Source organism: Erythranthe guttata, chromosome 12, assembly GCF_056151865.1.
Source record: "Erythranthe guttata isolate IM_541 chromosome 12, IM_541, whole genome shotgun sequence".
Lineage (NCBI taxonomy): Eukaryota > Viridiplantae > Streptophyta > Magnoliopsida > Lamiales > Phrymaceae > Erythranthe > Erythranthe guttata.
This window is the reverse complement of record NC_142544.1, coordinates 18,982,691-18,994,592: the sequence shown is the minus strand read 5'-3', so window position 1 is coordinate 18,994,592 and position 11,902 is coordinate 18,982,691. Positions and strand designations below refer to the sequence as shown.

Sequence of the window (11,902 nt, the reverse complement as noted above, 5' to 3'; positions counted from 1 at the left end):
AGTAATATGGATAAAAATGTGCTGCTGCCGAAGACTGCTAAATTTGGGACGTAAAGTGAATATAATATGTTTTAATGGGTAAACAGCTAATATTAGAACGTTTGGGGGCTGAGTGCCATTTTTTGAAATACTATATAGCAGAACAGAGCGCCATTGCAGAAATCTTCTATAAACCCTAAATCGCAAATCCCTCACATTTTCTTCTGAAACATTTCTTCTACTCTGGCCATGAGTTTACTCGCCAGAGTAAAATATTCCGGCGGAAGGCGGCTCCTCTCCCTCCGCCCATCTACGGCGCTTCAACAATCGGATTTTCATTCAACCAGAAGTGCTAATGCCAGCCAAAAGACCCAAAAATCGACCACTCCCAAATCCCGGAAATCGTCTGAGCCATCATCAGCAATTGCTTCCCAGAGAAACAAAAAACAGGCTGCGCCGCCGCCGCCAACTGTTTGGCCGAAGCCGGTGGAGATACCGTATCAAGCAAAAGTTTCCAATTTCGTGAATCTGATAGGCCACGTGGCAGCCCCCATTCGATTCGAAGAGGCTTCTGATGGCAACCAAATTGCCGCCACTGTGATTTCTCAACCAAACAGCGGTGAGAAGAACCCTCTGTTGACTCCTGTTTTGTTCGGAGGTGATTTAGCTCATGTTGTGGCTTGTCATGTGAAGGAGAACGACTGTGTGCTCGTGTCGGGGCAGTTGAGCGTAAGCCCGATACGGTTTGCGCTGAATGATAGTCCAGTGAAGTTTCATGTTGTGGTGGAAAATATTAATTTTGTCCAGGGGCTTAAGAGGAATGCTTCTGATCATAAATTAGAGGTCTCGTTTTCGTCTCTGGAAATCGACAAGCCTGTGGCTGGAAAGATTGATGAGGTTATAGAGAAGATGGAGAACGATGATGACTTTAATCAGCAGTGGCAAAACGCGTTGGAGCATGCGAAGGTGAAGGTAGTTTCAGGCGATAATGATTGGGCGTCGTCGAATTCTGTTACCCAGCAATTGGATGCGGATTCCGATGCAATCTTGAAACATGTAGAATCTAATTGGGAAAAATGTAATGACAAGAGTGTGGAGTGGGCTGTTGACAAGAAGAAACATGGTGATCTGGCGTTGGATTTTTGGAGTGATCTTGTGAAAAACCCGTTGTTGTGGTGGGATTATCGTAATCACAAGTCTAATGGACTGGTTAAGGAAAAATTCCCGGATTTTAAGCACAAGGGAACCGGTAAGGCACTATGGGTGAACGATGCTCCGAAATGGGTGTTGCCCGATCTTGAGAAATTGGAGTTTGATGTTAAGGTTATTAGTGCGAAGCCCGTGCAGGGAGTTTCTGATGGGTCCAATGGAAGGAAAAGCTTTGGTAAAGGGGAAGATTCTTGGAAGAATTTGGTGGAAAATCCGAATAAATGGTGGGATAATAGAGCAGACAAGCGAAACCCTAGAGCACCCGATTTTAAGCACAAAGAAACAGGTGACGGGTTATGGCTGAGCGACTCGCCGAGTTGGGTTTTAACCAGGCTGCCACCATTGAAAGATGGCCAAAGTACCGGTAACAAGTATGCACCGGCTCTGTGAAGGTTAAGAAGGAGCTTCTTTGATTGGTAATATTTTTTGTGATGAGATTTTGATTGCTCTATGAATCATGTACGTACCAATTAAATTGAATCCTTTTGAATCTCTTGCCACATCGTGTAGAACTATTTTCCGTATATTCAGCTTCGGTAGTTGTAGACTTGTAGTTGCTAATTAACAGACGAATTTGATCTGGTCTAGTGTACTGTGCACTTCAATGATTTAGATTGCATCATCTTTGCAGAGGTTTATCTCTTCTCACTTCTATTCATTGTTTTGAGTTTCTTGCTGCACTTTAAAATTTGAATGTGAACCCAATTAACGTTTTAGGTGCGTGATTAGAGCTCGGTTTTCGTTCTTGCTTTATGTTTGTCACACTCACACACACACACTAATTAATTGCGAAAATGTTGTTTTACAGTTTCAGGACATAAATTCGTAGAATCAGGGCAATGTCTAAACTTACAGCTGTCGACGATAAGTACTTTCTAATCAAAAGCATTTTGGTTCTCTCTTCTTTTTTCCACAACTTTTAGGTGGATTAATTCACATCTCAACAACCATTTGGAGCCAGAAAGCAATTTTTCTAGTCCATCTTTCTTAAATTTCAAGGCATTGCTTTTCTAAGCAAAGTCCCACCAATTGAAATAGCTCCAGTCAGCAAATAAAATACTATATGATTGAATTCACCTACAAGGAACTGTTAATTCTCAATCATATCCCGCCATTTCAAGAAACCTATAATATCTCGTAGTACGAACATTAAACTATCTTCACCAAAACACCCCCGTAATTTGGAGGTATTGTTAATGCTTTTGGCATTATGGGATCTCAAGAAAGATCGAAGAAAAATTTCCACTTATGGAAGAAAGCCATACTTCATTTCTTGATATGTTTTGTGATGGGATTCTTCACCGGTTTCGCTCCAATCAGTAAGCCCACGGGTTTTTCAAGCCACATTACAGTATCTCCATCGACTAGCTATTCACCACAGCTCATCGAACTAGATGTAACTGTACCAACAGCAGGGCACAATCACAGTACAGAAACTGCCGTAATCGAAGAAGAAGAAGAACAAGAAGAAGAAGAGAAAAGGGATCAAAGAGAGGATTCAAATCAAACAAAGCTACTAATTTTGATCACACCAATAAGTACAAGAAACAAGATTAGGAACGCGCTTGTTACGAGACTGGCAAACACGTTGAAATTGGTGGCGAAGCCATTGCTGTGGATTGTTGTGGAACAGCAGTTCGATGATGATTTCGAGGTTTCTGAGATATTAAGGAAAACAGGTATCATGTACAGGCATGTTGTCTCCAAGGGGAACTTCACCGATGTAGATTCCGAAACGGACCATCATAGAAATCTCGCGCTTATTCATATCGAGCAGCATAGGCTGAGTGGAATCGTACACTTCGCGGGGCTTTCAAACGTTTACGATCTCAGTTTCTTCGATGAAATTAGAGCAATTGAGTTAGTGTATATATATATCTCGAAAATTTCACTGTGGAAATTCTTTTTTGCACATATTTGGTGATTATTATTATTTGTTTTGCAGGACGTTTGGAACGTGGCCAGTAGCGAAAGTATATGCAAACAAGGAGGAGGTGAGAATTGAGGGGCCGGTTTGTGATTCTTCAGAAGTTGTGGGGTGGCATTTAAAGAGAATGAGAAATATGACTGAGACAAGACCACCCCTTATTCATATCTCAAGCTTTGCTTTCAATAGCTCAATTCTTTGGGATCCTGAGAGGTGGGGCCGCACTTCTTCTCTTCAAGATGCCTCACAGGTTAATTTCAATATATATATATATATATATATTATCTTTTAGGATAATTTTACTTTGAAGAAAATATTGTCTGAAAAATGATAATTTTTAATGATGTTGATGTGCATGTGCAGAATTCAGTGAAATTTGTAAGAGATGAAGTTGTTGAAGAGGAAACGAGTCTCAAGGGGATTCCGGCACAAGGTTGCTCGAAAGTTCTACTATGGGTTTCGGAGGGATAGTAGAATAAATTCATGGCATTTTCAAAATACTATGTAGTATGTATGTACTATAGTCAAGATCCCAAATTTTGTTCTATTATTATTTGTAAATGTAGAAATTATATAGCTCCTGTTAATTTTTTTTTGAATTTTATTATTCTCTTCTATTACATTTTCTAACGGATTGCTGCACTTAAACGCAATATCTGCGTTCATAACAATTGAACCCAAAAGGCCCAAATACAAGAATACCATCAGGCCCAGGTTATGCTCTTCTTCATTCTCGTTTTTGTCCCACATCGAGAAAATAGAGATTTAGTGTTTATTTTATATACAGCAGGCTAAGAAGTATAGATTGTCCCTTCGGGGACATCCGATAAAATTGGAACGATACAGAGAAGATTAGCATGGCCCCTGCGCAAGGATGACACGCATAAATCGAGAAATGGTCCAAATTTTTTTTCCTTTTAATTTCGATTTAACCCCCTATTTCAACTTTTTTTTTTTTTTTTTAATTCATCACTCTAATCAGATATATTAAATAAAGTTAGTAAAAAAATTTCATGATGAGGTCTGTCATTAATTATTTCAAATTCCCAGACAATTAAGATCTACGAAAACAATTCAAATCAAATACATATATAATAAGATAATCATAATAAAATTATCATGCACTATTGTTTAAAAGTAAACATAAATAAAAAATAATAATAAAAAAAGTTGTACACAAATATTTTAGGAGTAAATAAATAATTACAAAAAAAAAAAAAAAAAAAAAGAGGAAAATAAAATAATACAGAAAAAAAAGAGGAATTAATAAAATAAAATGTAGTAACAGTATCCCACTTGTGAACTGATTCACCATTGAGGCAATGACCAACCAACCCCACCACATATCCATTGTACTTCGTCTCTGTCTGAATATCTAATAAATAAATATATATTCAAACTCCAATTTAGGGCGCGTGACTGTAAATTTCTGGTGGCCCCTCTCTCTCTCTCAAACAAAGAGAAGAGTCAATAGTGTGTGTGTGTGAATTGGGAACAGCATCACACAGAGAGCTAATAACCCCTCTCTCTCTCTCTCTCTCTCTCTCTTCACTCATTATTTTCATACTGCTTTCCATCTCCAAGGTTCCGCCCATAGGGTTTGCTTCTTCTTTTACATTGGAAATCGTGACAGATAAACTTTCTGCTTGGTAAGTTTGATAGCTTGTTGCTTTTTTAATCGTCAATGCCGAAACATTATTAATCTCTGTTTTTTTTTCCCGTCATTTCGTTTTACTTTTTCCTCCGTTCCTGCTTTTTTAATCAATTTGTTGCTAATTTTCGTTATTTTCTGCGATATTTTTGCAACAATGCTACTTGGTGTGTCGATTTTACAGCTTCAGTCATCTGTGTGTGTGTGTGTGATTTTTTTGGTGTTTTATTTTTTTTTATTTTTTTTATATATATATTTTGTTTGAAAATGTACTTGTATAGATCTAATCTAAATAGTTCTGAGAAAGAGAGAAAAGTAACCCAGGCAAAGTGTTGCAATGCCAAACAAAGCTCTGATTTCTAATATGTTGTTGTTTTGCTGTAGTTACCTTTTTCCCTTTGCTATTTTCATGAACCTGTGAATGAAAATAAACGTTACGCTACGTTCCGGTATTCATTAACGACGGTTGTAAAAGCTCTTAAATAGTATGTTTCATCATAAAATGATATTCTTAAAAAGTGCAAGTCCTGGAGTGAAAAGTAAGGAAAAACAATGGAAAGTGAAAGACTAGCTTTCATTATGATATATTTTATTTTATTTTTACTTTCTATTTATATATTTTTCTTAAGATTTGGGTTTGGTTGGTGGAAGTGGTAGTTGTTTCTCTGGTTCTCCTTTCAAGGAAATTATGTTGCTTCTTTGTTAGCTTAGTTGGTAAAATCGAATATCTGATTAAAGATTGAATCATGTGCCTATTGTTTGTTTATATATATATCCATAATAAAAAATATTAGTTTCGTAACCAAAATATTGTGCAGGGTTCCGGTTCGGGTGGGCCTTGGATGACATATAGTTTGCTGCATCTTTATTACTGCTGAGAAAATAAAATATGCAGACCGCTAAATCGAGGTAATCGTCACTCGTTTTACTATCTCGGTTGTTCATTTGTTAAGTCTGTTTCTACTTTGAGGAGGGCGATTCTTGTGTTTACGAGTATGCGAAAAGAGTTTGTGATTATTATGTTGTTTTGGTGATTGTACTTGCTTGTGCTTGTTTGAGTGCAGACCTGGTTCTATCGACGTGCCTCTGAAACCATCTCCAACCACGCCTCGTACGGTTCGAAAGCTCAAAACTCCGGGATCGGATTCTGATTCCTTTTCATCTCCAAATCCAGTTAGCAAAACACCTAAAACTCGAAGCCCTAAAATTGTCGATCGCCGCTCTCCACAAAGTGCATCAACAGAGGTATTTAATATACATTTTCAATAACTTTGCTTTGCGATTATTATTATTATTATTATTATTATTATTATTATTATTATTTTTCCGTTTTTTGACATGTGTTTAATGTGTATTTCAGAAGAAGAGACCAAACAGAGTGCCTGAATTGGAATCTAAGCTAGCCCACCTCCAAGAAGAACTAAAAAAGGTGAAGGATCAGCTTATCTCATCCGAATCACAGAAAACGAGAGCTAATCAAGAGGCAGAAGATGCCAAGAAACAGCTCAATTCCATGTTGGCCAAACTCGAAGAAACTCAGAAGCAACTCAACGAACTCACAGATTCCGATGAATCTCGAGTCCAAGAATTACGTAAAATATCTCAAGATCGTGACAGAGAATGGCAATCCGAACTCGATGCAGTAAAGAAGCACCACTCGATCGACTCTTCTGCTTTAGCTTCTGCCCTGAACGAGATACAGAGGCTGAAGGTTCAGTTAGACAGAGTTTCCGAGTCTGAAGCCGCACAAGCTAAGCGTGCTGAGTCAGCACATACCGAGATTCGAAGCCTGAAAGTTGAACTTACGGAAGCTCTTGAGTTGGTCGAGAAATTGAGGAATCAGATAAATAGTAGCAGAGAATCTGAATCTGGGGCTGTTGAAGAAGTCAGTAGGGCTCAAATGCTATTGGAAGTGCTGAAAAATACCGAAGAAACTCTACATTCTGAATACGATAATGCTGTGGAATCGCATACATCTTTGTTCGTAGAGTTGGAGCAGTCAAAGAATAGAGTTGACTCGTTGGAGGAACTTGTTAGCCGCCTCAAGGCTGATCTTGCTAGCAGTGGCAAAACATCGGCAAACCCTTCGAACGAACTTAATCATTTGAAAACCGAAGCGAATCAGTTAAGGGGTGCGCTCGAGTTAGCTGAAAGAAGATATCAAGATCAGTACCTTCAGAGCACTCTACAGATAAGAGACGCATACGAATCGGTGAAGCACGTAGAGACAGAATCTTGCCAGAGAGAAGCTGAATTGGAGGCGAAGCTGCAAGAATCGAAGGCTGAGGTCGATGAATTTAGAGCGAAATTAATCGAAAAAGAAAATGCATTACAAAATCCAAACATGAAAGAAAACGAACTTGAAATCGAGTTAAAGAAGTCCGATTCTGTTCTGGAAGATCTGAAAGCGAGCTTATTGGACAAAGAAACGAAGCTGCAGAGCATTGCTGAAGAAAACGAGAGGCTGAAATTGGAAATTGCAAAGAGGGAAATCGAGAGGAACAAACTAAATGACGAGGCAATTGCCTCAGAAAGAGAGGCACTTATGAAGCTCGGGTATTTAACAGAGGAAGCGGATAAAAGCTGCAGAAAAGCAATTAGGTTTAATGAAGAGCTCGATGCAGCACAGGCTGTTAACTTAGAAATGGAAGCTGAACTGAGAAAGTTGAAGGTGCAATCGGATCAATGGAGAAAAGCTGCTGAAGCTGCTGCTTCGATGCTGTCTAGTAATGGAAACAATAATAATGGGAAATATGTGGAGAGGACTGGTTCTTTGAACTACCATACGATTGGTGGGAAGTTGGGTGCGCCGTATGCCGAGGATACGGACGATGATTCCCCCAAGAAGAAAAACGGCAGCATGCTGAAGAAGATTGGTGTTTTGTTGAAGAAAGGGCAGAAGTAGACATGAAGAAAAAAAAAGTTGCAGGTTTTTTGTTTTTGCTTGTGGATTTGTTAATTCGTAAAATATTGAATTTTCGAGTTTTAACGTTATGGCTGATTAAGTGCTTGTGTCTTTTCTTTTCAGGCCCGGATTTTCGGTGTGGTACGTATCGGCCGGAGTTTCATGCAGTGCAGAGAAGTTGAAGTAATTTTGTATAGTTTCATGCAGTGCAGAGAAGATGAAAATTTTCAGTTATTCTATTTTGAGACTATAATTATTAGTTTTAAGACTATTGAATCCTTTGATTTTGTAAGTTACTATCTATTTCTATTCTACTTGGCCATTATTATTATTCGGTTATGCACTCAACTTGAAAGTTAATAATTACCAATATGAGAACAAAAAAACATTAAATTTACTTTGTGATAACAAAAAACATTAAATTTCATTTACTAAAGTAGATATAATATTTATTAAAAATGTAAATTAAAAAAAATAAATAAAAATTGATTAATACGAGTGAAAAAAATATTTCAAGTTAAAAGTATTTTAAATAAATTAAAGAATTAATTTATTTTAAAGTCAACATAACATAGAGAGAAGAGGATCATTTAAATTTTACGTCATAGCCCCAACTGTTGATGGGCCAATTGCAGGCCCAATAAGTTTCCTCGATCTGGGCTTAGTCCAAGTATAAATACTAAACTTCATACTTCATTTATCTCTCGTGAAGTAGGGTTTTTACACAGACCGGCGACTCGTCCTCCGCAAACCCTAGTTTCCACTCCGTCGCGCTCTCAACTCAGCAGCCATGGGGTATGTTACTGCATCGCGTTTACCGATAAATGTGATGTTTATTCTTATGTTTTAACTGTGGAACCTTTTCATTTTCTCGAAATCTCTCGTTTAAAGATGATTTTTTTTCGAATTTTGCGAGTTGATTTAGTTATTTCCGAACATGATTCTGTGTGGTGATTGTGTTGGTTTTAGGGCAATTAGTTCGATACTGAGATTTCGATTTTGAAATGAAATCTCTCGTTTATGTATAAATTTTCGAAGTTGCGAGTTGATTTAGTTAGTTCCGAATGTGACTTTTAGGGAAATTAGTGCGATACTGCGATTTCTATTTTGAAATGATTTGTTCTTCTCTGAATTTGTATGGAAGAAATGTGTTTCTGGTGAGAACTGGTTTCGGGAAATTTATGGTGAGAAACCCTACTTATTCACATTATTCGGTTTACTCTTATTGATTGTGGGACTCAGTGTCGATTAAATAGTAAATCATGGTAATTAAGATCTATTTATTTTGTTGCACTAATGTGTTCCCTGGAGATGTATCTCAATAATGCTAACTGTGAATCTAAGACCTTGTTTATTGGTTTCCCGATTTTCATAGAAGTACTTTAACTATGAAATTGGCCTGGAATTTCTCAGGTGTTTTAAGCTTGGATAAATTGTTGTTTGCGGATAATTTTGTTCATTCGGCTGGTTATTTAAGTTATTGTTGATCTAGATGCTTTTGTTAACACTGAAAGTTTCTGTCGTAATCGCAGATTTGTATTCTATGCTTACAGATCTTAACTGAGCATTGTGTATAGCTTTAGGATCTGCATCAAATAACTTGAAATTTGAAATTGGCTGAGAATATCTGAAGTGTTGAAATCTTGAATAATTTTAGCTGTACTTTTTGTTTTGTTGGTGTTGGTTGTCAATGCTACTGTTGATCTGGATCCATTTGATGACCCTGAAAGTTTGCGTCGTAAATGGTCTTATGTATGTTACACCACATTTCCAATTATCAATAGCAGTTTTAAGTTCTAAGGTACCTATCCTTGTAGGTGTAGTGTTAAAATATCTTTGTAGGTGTTGTGTGAAAATATCTTTGTAGGAGTCGTGTTAAAATATCCTCCAAAAAAGAAACTGCAATTTAAATTTAGATGACTATGTTTCCATGTTATTCATAAAGCTACCTTTGAAGATTAAAAAGTAATTTTGTGAAGTAAGTTATAGAAATTGCTCGTGAGTGTTTGCCTGTTGACAGCAAAAAAATATTACACATGTCTCCTCTTCGTATGTGTTCGATATTGGGTATAGGAGTTATTGAGAGGTTTGTAAAATCAAAACTCAGCCCCGGGAAAGTTTTTGCTAAATTAGAAACATACCATGGTTCCTTTTACTAAGGTCAATTTTGAAGGTTAATTGTTATATATCATCCTTTTATGTGTGATGAATGGGATTCACATTTATGTTTGTAAATCACCCATTAAAATATACATAAATATGCATTTTATATATTGTACATGTTTCTTCATATTTATTCAATTTTGCATGTTGAATTTATTGTGTTGTTTATGGATCATACTTTTATTTTTTATGAATAGGATTCAGATTAATGTTCATCATATTGCAGGAAGACACGTGGTATGGGAGCTGGTCGCAAGCTCAAGTCCCATCGCAGAAGGCAAAGGTGGGCTGACAAGTCATACAAGAAATCTCACCTTGGAAATGAATGGAAGAAACCATTTGCTGGATCTTCTCATGCTAAGGGCATTGTTCTTGAGAAAATGTAAGTACTGTCCCCCCTTCCAATCTAGTTTTATGTTTAATCTACGTGTGGGTTTTTGTTGCATGTAACTGACAAATATATGTTGATATTTACAGAGGCATTGAAGCGAAACAGCCCAACTCTGCCATCCGTAAGTGTGCTAGGGTCCAGCTCATTAAGAATGGAAAGAAGATTGCTGCTTTCGTTCCTAATGATGGTTGTTTAAATTATATTGAAGAAAATGTGAGTAACTTGCATCAATTTGATGACCGTTCATTCTTATTTTCTTTTTCTTTGTTTGTCTAGTAGTGAACCCTTTTTTATACGATTTGTACAGGACGAAGTTTTGATTGCTGGATTTGGGCGTAAGGGGCATGCCGTCGGAGATATTCCCGGTGTTAGATTTAAGGTGGTGAAAGTTTCTGGTGTTTCACTCCTTGCCCTCTTCAAGGAGAAGAAGGAAAAGCCTAGATCTTAGGTCTAATTTCTTTCTGACAGGTCCCTCCGCTTCAGTTTTGATGAATTGTTAAAATTTTGGATTTTATTTTGTGAACCATCTTATTTCCTTTTCCCCCCTTTAAGATATCGAATCCTGTCTCTTGCGTATGTATGCCTTAGACCATGGACAGACGCTTAAAAGTCTTGATACTTTATCGGTTTGAAGTTTATATGCTTGGCGGAGTTGATGGTCCACTTTCTTATTTCCTGATTGGTTCTATTTGGTAGGAGTTTGCATGTATTTCTCTCTGTTAAGAATGTGCTTGAGTTTTGATTAATTGTTAAAATTTTGGATTTGTTTTTTTGAAAATTTTATTTGGTTTTCAGATCCATCTCTTGCATATATGTGTGCCTATGACCATTGACAGATGATAAAAAGTTGATATTTTATTGGATGAGGTTTGTAGGCTTGAATAGGTTAAGGTTCTGCTTCTTTCATGATTAGTTATGTTTGATAGGAGTATATGTGTGTATGTATATATTGTATGATTAAATAGAAGTTTGTAATTCTGCTTGTTTAGTAATTTAGTTATTGCTTCTGTGATTGGGCTCTCCACAGTAAACTTGTTTATAGATGTTAATTATTTCGGAAGTCCCCGCTCTATTAATTTATAGAATTTCGATTAGCTTGTTTCGATTAAATGATTAGCTTAATTAATAAAATTTCGCATGTCCCCACTCTATTAATTTATAGATGTTAATTATTTCTCACATGTGTGGTGTAGCCCACTTTGAACCGCAATCTTACGATAGTTTTTTTAAATACCCGATGCAATTATTTAGAATAAAATGGGCCAAGAAGCCCAATTATGCCACGAAAAACTCAGGACACCTAAAACGCACAAAAAAACACGTAGTACTTCCGAAAACACACAAACACACGTAGTACTTCCGAAAACGCACAATGCACCTAAAGCACACACTGAAACACGCAGTGCACCTAAAACATGCAGTGCATCTTAATCACACCAAAACACGCAGTACACCTAAAACACACACCAAAACACACAGTACACCTAAAACACACACCAAAACATACAGTACACCTAATACACACACCAAAACACACAGTACACCTAATACACACACCAAAACACACAGTACACCTAAAACACACACCAAAACACACAGTACACCTAAAACACACACCAAAACAAACAGTACTTTTGAAACACACAGTACACCTAAAACACACACCAAAACACACAG

At 37.1% G+C, this 11,902-nt stretch overlaps 4 protein-coding genes and 1 non-coding gene across 9 annotated transcripts; all 5 read left to right on the top strand.

The window, feature by feature from the left end:
* The first annotated feature begins 141 nt into the window (after window positions 1-141).
* LOC105956667 (protein OSB2, chloroplastic) lies at window positions 142-3,167 on the top strand. 3 transcript variants are annotated; one of them, XM_088826605.1, is made up of 2 exons: window positions 142-1,604; window positions 3,134-3,167. In XM_088826605.1, exon 1 carries the CDS (start codon window positions 229-231, stop codon window positions 1,576-1,578), a length of 1,350 nt encoding a protein of 449 aa, XP_088682731.1. In that variant the 5' UTR covers window positions 142-228; the 3' UTR covers window positions 1,579-1,604; window positions 3,134-3,167. The 3 variants fall into 3 exon arrangements, with proteins under 3 accessions (XP_088682731.1, XP_012835994.2, XP_012835993.2); XM_012980540.2 differs by lacking the exon at window positions 3,134-3,167 and adding an exon at window positions 2,112-2,248; XM_012980539.2 differs by lacking the exon at window positions 3,134-3,167 and adding an exon at window positions 1,997-2,133.
* Window positions 2,241-3,735, top strand: LOC105956668 (beta-1,4-xylosyltransferase IRX9). Its single transcript, XM_012980541.2, has 3 exons — window positions 2,241-3,048; window positions 3,134-3,365; window positions 3,479-3,735. The coding sequence occupies exons 1-3, from the start codon at window positions 2,399-2,401 to the stop codon at window positions 3,584-3,586; spliced, it is 990 nt and encodes a 329-aa protein (XP_012835995.2). The 5' UTR covers window positions 2,241-2,398; the 3' UTR covers window positions 3,587-3,735.
* Window positions 3,736-3,922: 187 nt separating this feature from the next.
* On the top strand, window positions 3,923-4,025 carry LOC148766672 (U6 spliceosomal RNA). Its single transcript, XR_016035160.1, has one exon. It is a non-coding gene; the product is annotated as a U6 spliceosomal RNA (small nuclear RNA).
* A 384-nt stretch (window positions 4,026-4,409) lies between these two features.
* On the top strand, window positions 4,410-8,002 carry RIP2 (ROP interactive partner 3). Of its 3 annotated transcripts, none has more exons than XM_088826602.1 (5): window positions 4,410-4,764; window positions 5,585-5,675; window positions 5,831-6,011; window positions 6,127-7,695; window positions 7,795-8,002. In XM_088826602.1, the coding sequence occupies exons 2-4, from the start codon at window positions 5,656-5,658 to the stop codon at window positions 7,669-7,671; spliced, it is 1,746 nt and encodes a 581-aa protein (XP_088682728.1). In that variant the 5' UTR covers window positions 4,410-4,764; window positions 5,585-5,655; the 3' UTR covers window positions 7,672-7,695; window positions 7,795-8,002. The 3 variants fall into 3 exon arrangements, with proteins under 3 accessions (XP_088682728.1, XP_088682729.1, XP_088682730.1); XM_088826603.1 differs by lacking the exon at window positions 4,410-4,764 and adding an exon at window positions 4,796-5,480; XM_088826604.1 differs by lacking the exon at window positions 4,410-4,764 and adding an exon at window positions 4,799-4,933.
* A 326-nt stretch (window positions 8,003-8,328) lies between these two features.
* On the top strand, window positions 8,329-10,888 carry LOC105956665 (Ribosomal protein S12/S23 family protein). Its single transcript, XM_012980537.2, has 4 exons — window positions 8,329-8,466; window positions 10,061-10,216; window positions 10,312-10,438; window positions 10,533-10,888. The coding sequence occupies exons 1-4, from the start codon at window positions 8,462-8,464 to the stop codon at window positions 10,671-10,673; spliced, it is 429 nt and encodes a 142-aa protein (XP_012835991.1). The 5' UTR covers window positions 8,329-8,461; the 3' UTR covers window positions 10,674-10,888.
* Window positions 10,889-11,902: the final 1,014 nt, after the last annotated feature.